General features: G+C 38.5%; 1 protein-coding gene across 16 annotated transcripts in view; it reads right to left on the minus strand.

Annotated features, from left to right (window-relative positions):
* PCDH15 (protocadherin related 15) overlaps positions 1-18,603 on the minus strand; it is a 739,593-nt gene that overhangs the window by 124,404 nt on the left and 596,586 nt on the right. For all 16 annotated transcript variants that reach the window (XM_055322636.1, XM_055322635.1, XM_055322634.1 and 13 more), the window contains 2 exons: positions 2,315-2,424; positions 725-865 (listed from right to left, as the gene is read on the minus strand). In XM_055322636.1, the coding sequence (XP_055178611.1) occupies positions 725-865; positions 2,315-2,424 (251 nt within the window). The remainder of the gene's footprint in view (positions 1-724; positions 866-2,314; positions 2,425-18,603) is intronic.

Raw genomic sequence — 18,603 nt, forward strand, 5'->3', positions numbered from 1 at the left:
TGGTGTGATTATAAAAAGATGAACTGCCTGAAGTGCAGAGGAGTATTGCCTCAATGGATGGAAAAGAACTGCAGTTATCTCATTATCAGTAATATCTCCCAGGATCTCTGCTGGCTCCCTTCACAAATTGGCTTTTCTTGTTCTCGTGTGTCAGTAAACTATACAACACAGATGTTGGAGAAAGATTTTGGAATCAAAAGATGCCAGCTTAAATCTCTGGGTTTTCATTTACTCACAGTGTCATTTAAAAAAAAATCACTTAACCTTTTCTTATCTTGTCTTTGTAAAATGGGAATAATAATTTTCACCTCCTAGAAATGGATGCAAATTAAATAATGCCACATATAAATTACAGTAAATGCTAGTCGCTCTTTTAAGAGGCATTGTTCTCTGTGCTAAGAAAATCCCTAGGTACAAGAGGCCACACAATATCCATTCCAGAGAACTCACCAGAGCCTTCCGGTGGGATTAAGAATAGAGTTTGCTCTAACAATATTATAAACCAAGTTCGAAGACGCTGTGCTATTGCCTTGATATTTCAGGAGTATGAAATCGCTCCCTGCACGGCACTCTATCAGCTGCTAAAATAGACACACAGTCAGCTCCAAGGACTCATGATCTCTCTATGTTCTCTACTGATCACTTCTAGACATACGTACTGCATTAGAACATGAGCAGAAAGTTCCACAAACCTCTCACAAAATGCTTAAGTGACATAACTTACTTTTCGAAGGAACTCGAAGATTGGCGAGGACCACTTCTAGGGAATCAGCCTGGACGCGAAGTACATAGCTGGTCCTGGTCTCATAGTCCAGGGGGGCATTCACATAGATGACACCCGTGATGTTGTTAATTCCAAACATATCTGTAATAAAAATACAGTTTTTTGGTCATTTCCTTCATGCTATAAGAAATAATTCTCTTTAAAAGGCATTGTGATTTTTTAAAAGATTTTATTTATTTATTTATTCATGAGAGACATAGAGAGAGAGGCAGAGACACAGGCAGAGGAAGAAGCAGGCTCCCCTGTGGGGAGCTCGATGTGGGACTCGATCCCAGGACCCTAGGATCACGCGCTGAGTGAAAGACAGATGCTCAACCACTGGGCCACCCAGAGGCCCAGGCATTGTGATTCTAAAAACACTTCTTATAACAGGAGTAATTAATGCATGACTGTGACAGGATGCTGGCTTTTGGAAATGATGTTCCAACTCTTCAAATTATCTTCAGTGTATTCTCAGGTGAACGCCACCTTAATTTTCTAGTTATGTTGAGATACTCCTGGAAAACATCTGCCAATTAAGTTTGGGAAGCAGCACATACTATATCCACCACGGTAGATTCAGATGGTCCTTTACATACTGAAAGGCATTAAAAGCTTGTGAAACTCAGAAAAAAAAAAAAAAAAGACAGTACAAAAAGTAAGATGTCGAGGACTTGCTAGGGCAACAATTTCTAGGAATGGTTGGTCACTGGAATGCTTAAAAAGGGCCCTTATGATTTCCTTGCAAATTGCTTAATAGCATTTATTTTACACTCATTCCCTTCCTAAATATCAAATATTGAATATTCATGTATTAATTACACGTATATTGACTATTTCTTGACCACTTGTGATGCTCCAGGCCAACCAATTTATCAAAAGGGAAAAACAAAGGATCACCAATGTGGATAACGGTGAGAAAAAGAATGGGTGAGAAATGCAGCTTGAACTTGTTCCCAGAAGCCAGCAAACTACCCTCTTCTCAGTGAATAGTGGTTGGTGGGCAAAATTCAAATTATTTGTTTACTGACACCTGTTAATTGTGTATCTAAGTCGAGCACTTGAGGAACCATATTGTACAGTGTATGGTGGGTTTTATCATTCATGTGGCCCTTGGGCACTCAAAATTATTTATGATCCTAAAATCTCTGTAGCGTTAGTATAGGTAGGACGTGCCGTATGCCATGGATGGTCCGGAACGGTGGGAAGAGACCTCAGTAGGCAAGAATTATGACCACAAGCTGAAAGTATGATGCATTGATTTTGAAGAAATGTCATTAAAATATCCCTAAATGAGGGCAAGAGGAAAGCTTCCAGAATTGGATAGTTAGCATTTCCTTGGAGGTGGGGGGTGGGGTCGGATGGGGTAGGGATCTTGTTTGTTAGTATAACCACATTTTTAAATCAGACTGAGCACAAAGGTACCAATTGCTTTCAAGCTGGATAGGTTTTTATTGACAAAAATGAGGGAAATAAAAATTCAATGTGAAAGGAATCCCAGATCCAAGTGTGTTAGTTTACGGTGAAGACACCAGTGGAATATCCACTCACCCTCTTCATTTCCTGCAACAATGGAGTACACAATGCTCTGGTTGATGGCCGCTGCAGAAATCACGCCCACCATGGTCCCTCTGGTTGCAAGCTCACTCACCGGAGGGGGTCTGCAAGTTTAAAGAAGAGGATTCATTTTTTTCTAGTTCATTTGTCATGAGGTAGTTTGGAACTTAATAGGATATGCTAGTTCAGGTGTGCATGCATTTGTTTGCATAATACCTTTTCTGAAGTTTTTAAGGAAGTGCCACAAGAAGACTCCAGCCCTAACTAACTGTGCTCACAATTATGCAAATGCTCCTGGTTGCAAATGGCTTGTCACCTGCATTATTTTTAATCTGAGATATAATTTAATTTCAGATACTATTTTATTATCTGCCACACATCAGACAAACTCCTTCCCACCTGTTTCTCTAAATTACTTTCTGAACTGAAAGCAGTAGAATTAGGATACACTTTGCTTCCTCAACTTGCTGAAAGTGAAATGCTGCTCTTGTGTTGCTGCCATCAGTGTAGTTAACCAATAGTTTCCAGATGACTCCTTCTATTGTGTCTTTATTCTTGCTCTAGTGTGAAGCTCTAGCTGTACGAAGAGTACTTGAGCACATGGCATCACAACACTCACATTTTTCTTGAATTCACTGGTTTTGCTTACCTGTAGCCATGTTATGCCCTCAGTCCTATGATATTTACTTAATTTCCAAGTTATATTTTCAACAGCATGTCTCATTCTCAACATCTTCACTTATTTTACAGTATTGGTTACTATAACGAGGCTATCATGACTTTAATTGTAAGTTAAGGCCAATAATCTCTCTGTTATAATATATAGTTATTATATAACCCAGATCCAACAGATTTTAAAAAATTAGTAAATAGTCCAATCTGTCTAGTGCATCCAACTTCTGCAAATTTCCACCTCTTTCCTCAAGCTAATAAGACAAACTCTACCATCATTTCCTCCACATGGCTTTTTATTTTAATATTTACTCTTCTAATATTGCTCCTCATTTGTATTTCCAACCTCAGTTCTTCCAGTCTGGATTACACAGTGCAGTTGTATTGTGCCTTCACCGAAACTTTTTATAACAAATCCTGAACTACAAACATATAGTCTGGATAATTAATTACATAAAACTCTTTATTTTTTATTATTATTTCTTTATTTTTTTAGATATTTTATTTATTTATTCATGAGAGACATGGAGAGAGAGGCAGAGACATATAGAGAGAAGTAGTTTCCCTGCGGGGACCCTGACATGGGACTCGATCTCAGGACTCTAGCATCACAACCTGAGCCAAAGGCAGATGTTCAACCACTGAGCCACCCAGGTGCCCTAATACAACTCTTTATTAACATACCCAAATTGCTATGTTCTTTGCCATCATAGTCCATATGCTTGGCTAAGTTACTGAAATGTAAAGTGATCTATTGTACAGATGCTCTAGTGCCTAATGGTGGTCCATATATGCATTGCATGTTCAATACCTATTTTTTTGGCTAAAGAATAAGAACTAAAACATACAAATTTTAATGAAAATGATAAAGTAGTTATGTATGTATGCATGCATGTATTTTGTTTCCCTGCATCATTTCGGCCTTCTTTTGTTACCGTGGATAACCACACCTCCTCCCTCCCCAGTCTACATGGTTTGAGTAAGGCTGTTCCAGTCCCCAGAATGTGTGGATAGACATAGTACCCATCTCTGGCCACTGAGGGTACTTTACCTTCTTTGCTCACTGTTCATGTCTCATGGAAAACCAATGAAAGCCTCAGCCAGAAATTTTATTTTAAGTACTAGAAAAATATTTTTCCAAGAATTTTACTGTTGCTTGATGTTACCCTATGTGAATGTTCTTGTTGATCATGCTACCAACACAAATAAAAAAAAAAAAAAGCTAAAGTTTGGAAAAAGGTCTCTATACATTGATTAATATTCTCAATTCTCAATGCTGATGTATTTGAAGCTAGGTAAGTTCACCATTTCAGCTACTGAAACAAATTGTCTTTTCTTTCTCCTTTTTCTAGGATTGTTATCATTTCCCACCCAAAACATCCCCACTAATTGACAAGAACATGTTTAGATTAGAAAAGGATGGGTTTGCCTAGATAGACACTTCTAAAGTAAGATACTGGAGATGACAATTATATCCTATGACCAATTTATTTACACACTGTCATGGTGTCAGCTTAGTGGAATACAGGCTCCTTAGGTAAGCCTGAACAGAAAAGATAGTAGTCTATCACAAAGAGGAAGATGGTCACAAAAATGACTCTATGGTTGGTTTTGATGGATGGCTTTGATGATGAATAGATACATTTTTGTACAATATCTTAGATTATAGAGGAGACATTAAGACAATTTGCTGGGATCACTGGGTGGCGCAGTGGTTTGGCACCTGCCTTTGGCCCAGGGCGCGATCCTGGAGACCCGGGATCGAATCCCACGTCGGACTCCCGGTGCATGGAGCCTGCTTCTCCCTCTGCCTGTGTCTCTGCCTCTCTCTCTCTCTCTCTGTGACTATCATAAATAAATAATTAAAAAAAAAAGACAATTTGCTGTTTGTCGCATTTCTCAGTGATTGACCAATCCTGATACTCCGACTCCCGTGCACTGCTCTCCTCTTGCATGACAGCCAGACTGCAGCTTCCTTGTAAAGAACAGAATACAGCACAGAAACCTGGGATGTCACCTCAGTGATGCTGCTACATACAACTGTATTCCTGCACGTTCCTTCTTGCCAGCAGACTCTAACCCTCTCCTTGCTAGGTTGAATGAAGGGAACCTCTGGGATTGTCCATATGGCAAGAAACTGATGGTGATGTCTGACCACCAGGCAGCAAGGAACTGAGGCCCTCAGCCCAACATCCCACTCATAACTGGGTTCTACCCTCAACCACACGAGCTTGGAAGCAGACCCGTCTTCAGTCAAGCCTCAGATGAGACAGGAGCCCTGGCCAGCACCGTGATGCAAACCTGAGTGAAACAATGATGCAGAATGCAGGCAACTCATTTCTGACCTACAGAAACTTCAAGATGATATATGTGTTGCTTTCAGTCATTAAGTCTGTAAAAATATTACTTTGTGCAAGAGAGAACTGATACAAGGCTTGAATGTTAGGAGCAATGAATTGTTAGCTTATGACAGATCAATATACCATACAAGTTAATTCTGATATAGGAAAACATGTTAGCAATATTCTGGGATCACCTCCATAAACTGTATCTCTTTTTGTGAAAACAAACATTGCTTAAATTGTTTACTTCTTTATCTTGTTACTGCTCACAAGAACTAATTTTTATGCTTCCCATAATTGTCTCTTGATCCTTATAATGTACAGAAACAGAAGGTCTGCAGCCAATGTACCTTCAGCTTTAACATTAGAAAAATGCCACCATTTATCTCAAACTTTAAAAACTTCACTTTATGCATGTTTTTCTACAATTAGGATGGAAATGATCAATACTGAAAAAAAATAACTGGCACAGTTTTAAAAGGAATTTAAATCCAATGCATACCACTGAAAGCACTTTAAATTCTATTTGTTAGTAAATGTTTAAAACAGTTTCACTTTCTAGAAAAAAACATCTCCTCATTAACCTTTGTGTTAATTGTTCCAACACTCTCCTTTCTACCAGAATCAAAACATACTATAAAAATGCAATTTTCTCCTGGCTAGAACTAAATGAACCTCTATGATAATGAGCATTAGACTACAAAATTTCAATTCTTTTCTATTTATTGCAAGGCAGTACCCTTTTTATTTTTGTTTTATGCCCCGGAAAGTACCAGTTACATGATTGGGGCAAATTACTATTTCCTTAGGAGTCACATGTTACTTGAATACAAAACAAAAGAGTTAGTGTCAGTCAGGAAGTGTAGACCTAGCTGATGGAGAGGACAGAAAGGTAAGGAAATGGAATGACATGGGCTGGGCATCAGTGAAAAAGAAGGGTGGATAAGGACTCAGGTGGGCACTGTGTGCTTGATTGAATGAGGCCAGCTGCCAGCACAATGTGAGTTTAAAATGGGAAAAAAGGAAGTTCAAATTTTTATGTGAATTATATGAACTTTTATATTTTGGAAACCAGTGGAAATTTATTTTTTAAAGCATTATCTGACTTGGCTTGATCTATGGGCTGACACTTTATGATTTTTAGAATCCTGCCTGTAAGGTATTTTCTAGTCCTACCCCACTCTGAATCTGATGTCATGTGATTTATCATTATTTCCCCTTCTTTCCATGGAGTCCAGTCAAATCTACTGATTCATTTCAGAAGCAAAGAATTATGGACAAATAAAGGATTCCTCAGAACCTTTTTTTAAAAAAAATTTTTTCTTGTTTTTCATTCATATACTGGCAATTCATCCATTTTATAATAAACAATACATCAATAACCCTCTTCCAATTTAATTTTTTGAATTAATTTATATCTTTAACCCTCTTCCAATTTAAAATTTAACACCTCACTCAAAACAAATAGTTGTCTAGTGTCTGAAATTCAGGAATTCTGCTTTTTAAAGCTAGATTTACTGCCAATATAAATGGGAAAAAGCAGTCTTACAAAAAAAGAGGCAGTTGAATCAGATGGGGCTCAGGAGTGGAGCTTCGTGGCTTTCCTATGGACTTTCACGGTCAAGAGAGCAGCTGGATCCCACCCCCCACCCCCCCGCCACCCAGGAGGACTGCTAAGAGTATGGTAATGATGATGGTTATGTCTTTATTTTTTTTAAAGATTTTATTTATTTATTTATTTATAGAGACACAGAGAGAGAATGAGAGGCAGAGACACAGGCAGAGGGAGAAGCAGGCTCCATGCAGGGAACTAGACATGGGACTCGATCCAGCGTCTCCAGGATCATGCCCCGGGCTGCAGGCAGCGCTAAACCGCTGCACCACCAGGGCTGCCCATGGTTATGTCTTTAACAGATATGGACCTTGAAAACCAGGGAGACTCATGGTTTCATACTTATAAAATGCTGTCAGGAAGGGCCTTCATAGATTCTTTCACAAAGCTTGATCCAAACTGGGTTTGAGGCCCATGTTTACTGACACATGCCCAACATTTTGGGCTCTATTGGCCATTATATTTTTTATTTTTTTAAAGATTTTATTTATTTATTCATGAGAGACAGAGAGAGGCAGAGACATAGGCAGAGGAAGAAGCATGGTTCCTGTTGAAAGCCTGATGCGGACCTCGATCCCAGGACCCAGGGGTCATGACCTGAGACAAAGGCAGATGCTCAACCACTGAGCCACCCAGGTGTCCCTCTATTGACCATTTTATTTTTAAAAAAAATTTAAAAAGACTTTATTTATTTATTCATGAAAGACACACACACAGAGAAAGAGGCAGAGACATAGGCAGAGGGAGAAGCAGGCTCCATGCAGGGAGCCCGATGCGGGACTCCATCCCAGGACCCCGGGGTCACGCCCTGGGCTGAAGGCAGGCACTAAACCACTGAGTCACCCAGGGATCCCCTCTATTGACCATTTTAAACAAAATCCCCAGATTTTGACTAAAATTCCAAAAATCACTTAAGCTAATTCTTAAACAAAGCCTAAATAACATTTCAACTGAGAAAACTAAACTCAGTTATGATAGATATCACATTTACATTTTATTAAGTCATTAATCTTGCTATTTGCATTGGTTGTGCCTCTCCTAAATTGTACATGTAAAACAGCTGTATTATTATTATTTTTTTTGATGGCACATTTTGGTTTTTAGAGCACTGTTAGTTCACAGAAAAATCGCACAGAAAATATAAAGCTCGTATATGCACCACCCCAGGTTGCCCTATTATTGACATCTGGTATTAGTGTGGTGCATTCGTTAAAACTGACGAGCCAGTTGATGACACAAGGCCTCATTTTTGCTGTGTATGGTTCTATGGGTTTAGACCGATTTATAATATCATGTATCCACCATTATATTATCATGCAGAATAGTCTGGGTGACCTAAAATTCTCCTTTTCTTCAGTTATCCCTCCCTCCTTCCCCCTGAAACTCTGGCAACTACCCATCATTTTCCTGTCTGTATACTTTTGCCTTTTCCACACTGTCATGTGGTTGGAATCATACAGTATATAGTCTCTTTGGGACTGGCTTTTTAGCAATATGTACTTAAGCCTCCCCTATGTCTTTTGATGGCTTTATACATTTTATTGCTCAATCACATTAGACTGTATGAATGTATGATGAACAGCTGCATTTTAGTAAGAAAATTGATCAAAATTACCCCAAACATGTTGCTTAGAAATAAATCTTTGCAGATAAAATGCGACCCAGAAAAGTTAACTGCTACATAATTTATATGCAAAATGCTTTCAACATAATTTTTTATGGATTATAAATTAATTCATAGATATCTGTTTAACATTTCAAGTTTTTTTCTGAAAATACAGATTACAATAAATCTGTCTCAATTAAATATATTTTAACATATCTGAATCATCTGAATAATGACTATACTAAAATAACAAACTTTGCAGTTCTCAAATGGTAGACCCCATTTTTACAGTATAAATATGATGAAACAATTATTCTACAATTTAAAATCTACCTTTATTATTGGGTTCAAGAAGTAACAATAAAAGTAAATGTTGTATGTGTCGCATAAAGCTCCTAATTATTTTAAATGCTGTGCAGTTTAGGATATAAAAGGGTTTGTAAATAGAAGCTATAAAATTTCACTGGGATTCAATCTGGCTCTATTGCTTTCTTTCTACTGAGAGACAAATCTAATTTATTTTGACATGTTTGAATTCAATATATTTGCAAATCAGTGTCAATTAAGGAACTGTTTTTATATCTACTATGAGGGAATTTAATGAAAATGGGAAGGAAAAAAAAAGCATTCACCAGAACTCCTATTATTTGTAACCTTGGAGCAATTGCATCAGAGTGATCAGATTTTACTTATTTAACCAAGAAAAGCAGTTTTAAAAAGACATGAATCAGGAGAGAAATGCCAGCTTTCCCAGAATTCTTAGGATAGATTGTAAATAAAAAAAATAATAAAGGACCAAAGGGTTAGACACTGTACTTCTACAGCTTTTCCAAAGCATCCTTACTATTTTAAGTGTTTTGCTTCTTTTCAGATCCATGAATCGTCCTCATCTTGAAGACAAGAAACCTGATGCCCTGGGTAGTAAACAATTTCTCAGGTCCAGAAAAATATCTGAAGCTAGATCTGCAACCTAAGGTGTATGTTCATTCGTTTCATTTATTATTTGCATTAATAGAGTTTATCTATTCTCGCTTAGTCATCGGCTCTCAACTTTATTAGAAGTACCTGAAGAACTTATTAAATTTTCAGATTTTTCTGGATTATGCTTAAAGATTCTGATTTAGTAGGACTATCACTTATAAATCATTTATAATCACTTATAAATCACTTATAAAATTCTGGCTCTTATATTTACTACCTATGTGACCTTGCAAAAGTTCTTAGCTTCCCTGTTCTTATTTCTTTATCTATAAAATGGGGACATTATCTACTTTGGAAGATGGTGGAGTATACTAAGGGACATAATGTGGACAAAAAGCTTTCATTAAACAGCGTATACTAGTTGTTCCATAAATGATTGCTTTATCATATACTACTTTATGGGCTATGCTTCTGGAAGTTTAGCATAAATATTATATGATAGACAAGTTTGTCTCATAGACAAGAGGAACAAAAAATAAAGCTTGAATACTTTTTTTTTAATTTATGATAGTCACACATACACACACACAGAGAGAGAGAGGCAGAGACACAGGCAGAGGGAGAAGCAGGCTCCATGCACCGGGAGCCCGACGTGGGATTCGATCCCGGGTCTCCAGGATCGCCCTGGGCCAAAGGCAGGCGCCAAACCGCTGCACCACCCAGGGATCCCCAAAGCTTGAATACTTTTAAGTTGAGTACTTTTAAGCAAATAAAATAATCAACAACAAAAAAGGCAACCTACTGAATGGGTAAAAATACTTGCAAATGATACATGCTTAAGGGGTTAATATTCAAAATGCATAAATAATCTGTACAAGTCAACATAAAAAATAATTCATCTTAAAAATGAACGAAGAACAGACATTTTTCCAAAGAAGATATACAATGGCCAATAAGTACATGGAAAGATGCTCAACATCATTCATTATTGGGGAAATGCAAATCCAAACCACAATGAGGGATCACCTTATACAAGTTGGGCCACTTTATACAAGAAATAATAAGTGTTGGTGAGGATATGGGAAAAGAAAAGGAACCCTGGTGCACTGTTGGTGGGAACGCAAGCTGGTGCAGCCACTGTGGAAAAGAGTATGGAGGTTCCTCAAAATGTTAAAAGTAGAAATATCATATGGTCCAGTAACCCTGCTACTAGGTATTACAAAAGAAAATAAAAACACAAATTAAAAAAGACATGTGCATCCCTATGTTTATCACAATGTTATTTATAAACATGAAGATATGGAAGCTGTCTAAGTGTCCATCAATGATGAATGGATAAAAAAGATGTGGTCTATGTACACAACGGAATATTACCCATTCGTAAGAAAGAATGAAATCTTGCCATTTGCAACAATGTGGATGGAGCTAGAGCGTATTATGCTAACTGAAATGAGTCAGACGGAGAGAGACAAATACCAAGTGATTTCCCTATATGTGGAATCAAAACAAAACCAAGAAAAAACATAAATTTCAGACTCACAAACACAGAGAATAAAGTGGTGGTTGTCAGAGGAGAGGCATGCAGAGGTGGGCAAGATGGCCAGATGGGTTAAGAGGCCCCAACCTCCAGTCATAAAACAAATCACAGAGATGAGAGTATAGCACAGGGAATATAAGCAACAATACTGTAAAATGTTGTATGCTGACAGACGGTGACCACACTTATTATGGCGGCCACTGAGTGATGTCAGAATTGGTACGTCAATTGAGGCCATGGTCCATCAACTAGTCTTCCATAATGAGAAGAAGTAACTTTATCTAAAATGCTAACAAATACATACAAATGAAATATCTGTAGTTATACATATAACATATCCTTGTACTTTGGTGCAAGTCTATGCCGAAGTGACGCTTTAAAACTTGAGTATGTAATTATTTACTGATAATGATAAAAGCAAACATAGTAAGACTGTTACACATATTGATTATTGTAGGAGTCCCAAAAAACTTGGTAACTATTTATTTTTAGAGAGGGAGAAGCAGGAAGGGGCAGAGGGAGAGAGAGAATCTGAAGCAGACTCCCCTACTCAGCACAGAGCCAGATGTGAGGCTTAATCTCATGACCCGGAGATCATAACCTGAGCTGAAACAAAGAGTCAGACACCTCACTGACTGGGCCATCCAAGTGCTCCCAAACATGGTGACTTTAAAAAATTGTCTTCAGAATTCTCTTTGTACTTTTATGGGGGCTACACAGCTTTATTCAGTACTTCTGACTAGAGAGCTTATTTCTACTACGCCAGGCATTTTTACTTGCTATGTTGATTGGACCTCTGATGTTCTGGGTTTTCAGTTGATCTGGGAAGGAAAAAATAGGGACCAATGGTACCGAAGAGAAACCAAAACCTCAGGCTTCATGTAGCCCCTTCCGGGGTTAATTAGTAAATGCAGTTATTTTATTCACTTTATCAGAGCTTCTACTGGGAAAGGAGAAGAAAGGTAAGTGTACCTCGCCTAATAGTGAAACTGCTGTGCAAACATCTAGCCATTCTTTCTGAAGTCTTCTCAAAATTCCAACAGTTTAAAGTTATAAAATGATAGACATAGATATCCTCTTCTCGGCAGATTAAATGACCTCACTGAATTCTATTAATATTTATATAATATCTCAATAAACTTATCTGCTAATGAATATATGAGAAAAATAGGAATACTTTTAATAAGTAATATTGCTCTAAGCTAATATTGTAGATTATGTCTTAAGCACTCAGAGTCTCCCTTCCTGGTTCTTAATCACAGAACAATTTTACAACTGAAGTGACGATAATACTTTTCCTCTTAATGATTTTTATAGCTTTAAATCTATAGAATTTTTCCTGTCTTCATTCAAAAATAATGGAGTAGGATTGGTATAGTTAGAGGTGGGCTCTGACTTAAAAAAAAAAAATCACTAAGTGATTTAAAATACAATGAGTTTATAGAGGTTCACTCACTCATTCAATAAATACCTATTGAATCTATATCCTGTGCCTGGCATCCACTAGGCAGTAAAGATAGAAAGACAAGAGAGAAGAGGTGGATTCACTAAGCTTATAGCCTTGCAGGCAAGTGAGACAGTTGTGTGAATAATTATGGTAAAATGTGGTAAGTGCATTAATATCAGTTCCCTGATTATAAGTTCAGTGGTAGACATGGCGCTCACCATTGATATTTTATGTTCTTCCGATATCTATAAAGTAATTGATGGAATCAGGGGCTGTATGGTTTGATGGAATGTGCTAGACCAGGCACATTCATTTCTGGCTGATCAATCTACACAATAAAAATAGTCTCTCTCTCTCTCTCACACACACACACACACACTCTCTCTCTCTCTCTTAGTAATTACCTCTGAGAAAACAGTTTTATGTTTTGGCTCATTTGCTTACATAGAGGTAGCTCTTTCTCCTTTATAGATGGATTTATGCATTTGAACTTTTGAAAGCCATGACAGTAAATTTAAAACAGGACCTCTAAGGCTTCTATTTGTTATTTTCCATTGATTAGGTTCAATGGCTTTGGGATGAAATAGTCCTATAAAGGTGAGAAATCACCACAGAATCTTGAAATCTATTAGGACACTCAAACAAATAACATCAAAAAAAGAGAAAATAGTTCTTCTAGAGAGCATTTGATATTTCAATTTATTTCTACTTTGTTGGCTAAATGCACTACCTCAAATATATGACTAAATAATAAAATATAGACATAAAATAATGAAAATAGACATTCAAGGTCTTCTAGAATTTTTAGGACAGAAAGAAGTCATTTTTTTCCCATTAAGCGTTATTCATACCTTAGAAAAAGAGTACACTAATGCCACCTGGGAAGAAGGGTATATAGTCAGTATTCAATACCTTATTAGATAAATTCATCACTATTTAGGAAGTGGGGGTACTTTGGTTTCATTTAGATTTTTGCCAAAGAAGTTGTAATATATACATTACTTCTAGACTTACTTTTTATTGGGATCAGGGTAACTATAAGCAAAATTCTTCACCTAGCACAATCACTTGATTATTAAGCCAAAGACAATGAAGAAATAAAAAGGGAAAATAGTTTTCTGGTTTTCTTTAAATATTTTAAATGATGAAACTTTATATTTTAGTTTTTTTAAATATATATTTTATTTACTTGAGAGACAGTGAGTGAGAGAGAGCACGAGACGGTGCAGAGGGAGAGGGAGAAGCAGATTCCCTGGTGAGCACAGAGCCTGATGTGGGGCTCGACCCCAGGACCTTGAGATCATGACCTAAGCTGAAGGCAGACACTTCACTGACTGAGCCACCCAGGTGTCCCAAGGATGAAACATTGTATACATATTTAAAATAAAGCATTTACTCTAAAATATATATCTGATCCCAGACTTGCTTAATTTCTATTTTTTTTTTGTATTTGCTTTTTTTAAAAAAATTACAGACACCATCAACAAAATGAAAAGGCTATTATGGAAAGGTAGAAATATTTGCAAATCATATATCTAATAAGGGTTGATATCCAAAATATATTTTAAAAAACTCAAAAAAAAAAAAATCCCCCAACTGATTAAATAGGCAGAAGGACTTTTGGGCAGAGTAGATTTTTTTTTTTTATTTTCCAAAGAAGACATCCAGATGTTCAACAGACACTGAAAGGATTTTCAACACCAATCATCATCAGGGAAATGCAGATTAAAACCCCAATGAGATGTTACCTCTCACCTTCAAAATGACTATTATCAGAAGATAAGAAATAACAGTGTCAGTGAGGATGTGGAGAAAGAAGAACCCTCATGCACTGTCGGTGGGAACACAAGCTGGTGGAGTCATTGTGGGAAATATTATGGAGGGTCCTCAAAAAAATCAAAAGCAGAGTTACCATATGATCCACTAAGGCCTCATCTGGGATATATATATCCCATGGAAATCACTGTCTTGAAGAGTTATTTGTACCATATCCACTGCAGGACTGTTTATCATAGCCAAGATATGGAAATAGCCAAATGTCCACTGATGGATGAATGGATAAAGAAAAAGGTTATATAGATAAAATTCAGTCATAAAAAAGAAGGAAACCCTGCCATTTGCAACAACATGGATAGACCTAGAGGGTATTATGCTAAGTGAAATAAGTCATACAGGGAGGCACAAATACTGTATGATCTCTTATCTGTGGAGTCTTAAAAGAAAATCCTAACTCACAGATACAGAAAATAGATTGGTGTTAAAATGGGTGAAAGGGTCAAATGGTACAAGCATCTTTATAAGACAAGTTCTAGGGATGGGATACACAGTGTGGTGACTATAGTTGATAATATTGTATTTTATATTGGAAAGTTGCTAAGAGAATAGCACTTGAAAGTTCTCGTTACAAGAAAAAAATTGTAACCATGTGAGGTGGTGGATGTTAATTAAACTTATTGTCATCATTTCCTAATATATACATAGACCAAATCATTATGTTGTGCACTTCAAATTAATACAGTGTTATATGTCAATCATATCTCAGTAAACCTGAAAAAAAGATGTCTAGATTCCCCCCTACCTACTTCTTTTACCCACCCCTAGTTATTAAACTTGGAACAAAGTTTAAAAAGGCTGAGACATTGTTTTGACAAACAAGACTTAGTGTCAGAATTTCTCCATAAATATAACAACTTATTATTTGGAATCCATTAGCGAAGGGTTGTAAACATCCATTTACCAAAAACAGATTCTCTAAGCTTATTATACCTGCTGGCAACTTGATTTCCCTTCTTTCTTGAATAATACTTACTTGACACATTGAGAACAAAATATATAAATATAAATATAGATATATATGATAATCATGCAATCCTGGACGTTATTCTGTAAAATTTGAGATGTAAATGTCATCCTTCGTAATGTGACATTTCGTCCCATGAAACATTTTACGGGAGGAAGATATTTTACTTTTCTAATCCATCTATTCTCCCACTTTTTTGCGGAAGAAGTCAAGAGACTCTTTGGTATGGTTAACAGATTAAAAACAGACAAAATGTCTGTACTTTTTCCTCCCACCCAGAGATGGAGTTTATGTTCCCTTCCATTGTCTCTGGTCCTTCCTGTCATTGCTTTGACCAACAGAAATTAAAGAAAAATTAATGTGATGTCGTAGCTCTGTTGAAGGTAGAGCCCTGTGGCTTCAGCCACTGCACAGGTGCAAAGAGGGCCTCTCTGAAGTGCCACGTGTCAAGTCCCAGTGTAACCCGTTTAAGTATGAAAACAGGCCATCCCAGCCACTCTGGCTGCAGGACAATGCCCAGGTGACACTGATCTGGACAAGTCACAGGATATTTGGAAAATATAAATTGTTTTTGTCTTTAGTCATGAGCCTTGAGGAGAGAGAATAGATAAAGAGATTCATCCTTAGAAGCAGGGCTGCCAGAGTAAAATCCTAAATGTGTGGCACTGGCTGGGGCCTGGGGGTCAGGTGGTGGCAGGAAAATGGGGTGGTCAAAAAGCTGGAGGATGGGTGAGCAAAGCATCCATGGGGGCTGTAGAGGGAATGATAGAAGGGTTACTCAAGGTTGGAAGGATGGCAACTTTTGTTGTATAGTTGCTAAACTCTCAGCAAAACTGCCGAGTGTAGATCCGTGGAAGAGTTGAGCTTGGGAGCTAGCGAAGTGGCCGGTTCGGCCCAGGAGATTTGCGCCTCTCCTGTCCCCACCCATCTCGGCACCAAGGGCGGGTGTCTTCTGTTCACAGGGGCTTGAATCAAGAAGAGGGATGCTGTCCACATTTGGACTTAGTTTAAATGATGTGACCCTGAACTGCAACCATGATGCCAGGGGCGGGATAAGAATTCTGTGGATCCTAAGAGCACCAGTGTTTGCTTGCTTCTTTGTGCGTGTGCAGGGGAATGCAAATAATCGTGGATGGAAGATAGGTTATGGCAAATTAAAAAACAGAAGCGGACTTTTTTCTGTTCTTTCAATTGGGAAGTGGAGTCTATTTTTCCCTCTGAAATTGGGTTGTCCCTGTGAATGGCTTTGATCAGTAGAAAGTGTGTGTGTGTGTGTGTGTGTGTGTGTGTGTGTCTATGGGAGTATATGTATACATGTGCAAGTGAGGGCCTTTGTGAGTGTATGTTTGTGGGTGTGTGTTTGTGCATATGTGAGTGTATGTGCATATTAGGGATGGGCAGTGGTGCTTTATGTGACTTTGAGCCTCAAGCTCAAGAAGCCCTGAGGCTTCCGCTCTGTCCTGAGGCTGCAGGGGAGCCACCTGGACGAGCCTCCAAAAGGGTGGAAGAGTCCATGAGGAGAGAGGCAGGGCTGTCTCCACCAGAATTTCAGCCACCACCCAACTCCCCAGCCAAATGCGTGTTGGCCAAGACCGCCCTGAAATATCCCTCTGTCTGACTCTAGGTCCCTAACCTCTCTCTCCTTACTTTGGAGAACTCACACATGTCGTTGATTTCTCTGCCTCTATGAGTTATGAATTTCTTTAAAGGCCTCTTGCCAACTTCACAACCCTCAAGGAGCTGGGAGCCTCTGAAATGTAATCATCAGGGGCACCTGAGTGGCTCAGTCAGTTGAGCGGCCAACTCTTGGTTTCAGCTCAGGCCATGATCTCAGGGTCACGGGGTCAAGCCCCATGTCGGACTCTGTGCTCAGCCGGGAGTCTGTTTGAGATTCTCTTTCCCTCTCCCTCTGCCCCTCCCCCTGCTTGTGTGCTCTCAATCTCTCTCTCTCTCTCTCTCTCTCAAATAAATAAATAAATCTTTTTTTTTTAAATTTTTTATTTATTTATGATAGTCACAGAGAGAGAGAGAGAGAGAGAGAGAGAGGCAGAGACACAGGCAGAGGGAGAAGCAGGCTCCATGCACTGGGAGCCCGACGTGGGATTCGATCCCGGGTCTCCAGGATCGCGCCCTGGGCCAAAGGCAGGCGCCAAACCGCTGCGCCACCCAGGGATCCCTAAATAAATAAATCTTTAAAAAAAAAAAAAAAAGAAGAAGAGGAAAAAGAAAACGTGACCATCAGGGAAAACAGAGGCCCTATGGCCTTGAGGTTAGGGTCCAGACTTTGGTGGCAACTGCTCCAAGTTGTGAAGTCATGCAGATGGGAGAAAGATTTTGTTGTTGGTGGGGCTCATCAGCAAACACAAGTGGCCGGTCCTCAGCACCCCAGCTCATGACAGTTCTCCAGCCTTTGCTTCAGCAGAGGTGAGTTCAACACCGAATTCTGGCCTCGCTCCCTTCCTGCAATAGCCTCACACGAATTCTTCCTTGACTGTTTACATTCATTTGTCCTGTACATGTTGAGCTTTTACAGTCGCATAACTAACCGAGCCTAGGTGAGACCGGCCGACTCACAGAATCATGAGAAACAGCAAATTGCTCTTGTTTTAAGCTACTACATTTGGACAAGGAGTTATGCAGCAGTTGATGATTGATGTGCATAAGAAGAAGCCCGCATTGAATACAATTCTGGTCATAAATATCCATCCAGGAGTCGCCAAGCATTTGCAGGAGCAAAGCACTGCATTTATAGGTTCCAAGGATCCTGTGACTCATTTCCTTGTGACAGTCCCCATTCGTGCCCATTGCCCTAGCTTAACTATTATAGGGTGTCCCCTTTACTTTCATTAGTGCCCTGCTTTGGGTAATAAATCCCATGATCTTCACAACACTACACAGTCTGTGGATGTAGTTAAGGAGAACATGGAGCTCTCCCACTTAAGAAATCTACCTTCTATTTAGTGAGATGAAGTCTATACATACTCAAGTTTAGTTCTTTCTGCTTTGAATTGCACATTTTGGGCATTAATATGCTAATCCTTGCTTTCCCTTACTCGCAATCGCCTGGTATATCTTCCCCATCATAGTGTATGTATATATGTGTGGTTTAATTCTAAATATGTTGTTTGATGGCACAGAACACATGTGAAAAGTTTTCCAGAAAAAAAAACTGGTATGAGAAGAGGCTGAAGCAAATAGCACAGCTATTAAGTTCCAAAGCAGTCTGGAGATGAACGACTTTACCATTATAAATGTGTGATAAGAATGCTGTGATTGCAAATCAACATTTAAATAGTGCAAAAAATCTATTTTCCATGTAGAATGTGGAAGCAGAGCGATCTTCCAT

The sequence above is a fragment of the Nyctereutes procyonoides genome, unplaced genomic scaffold, assembly GCF_905146905.1.
Source record: "Nyctereutes procyonoides isolate TBG_1078 unplaced genomic scaffold, NYPRO_anot_genome, whole genome shotgun sequence".
NCBI classification, from domain to species: Eukaryota; Metazoa; Chordata; class Mammalia; order Carnivora; family Canidae; genus Nyctereutes; species Nyctereutes procyonoides.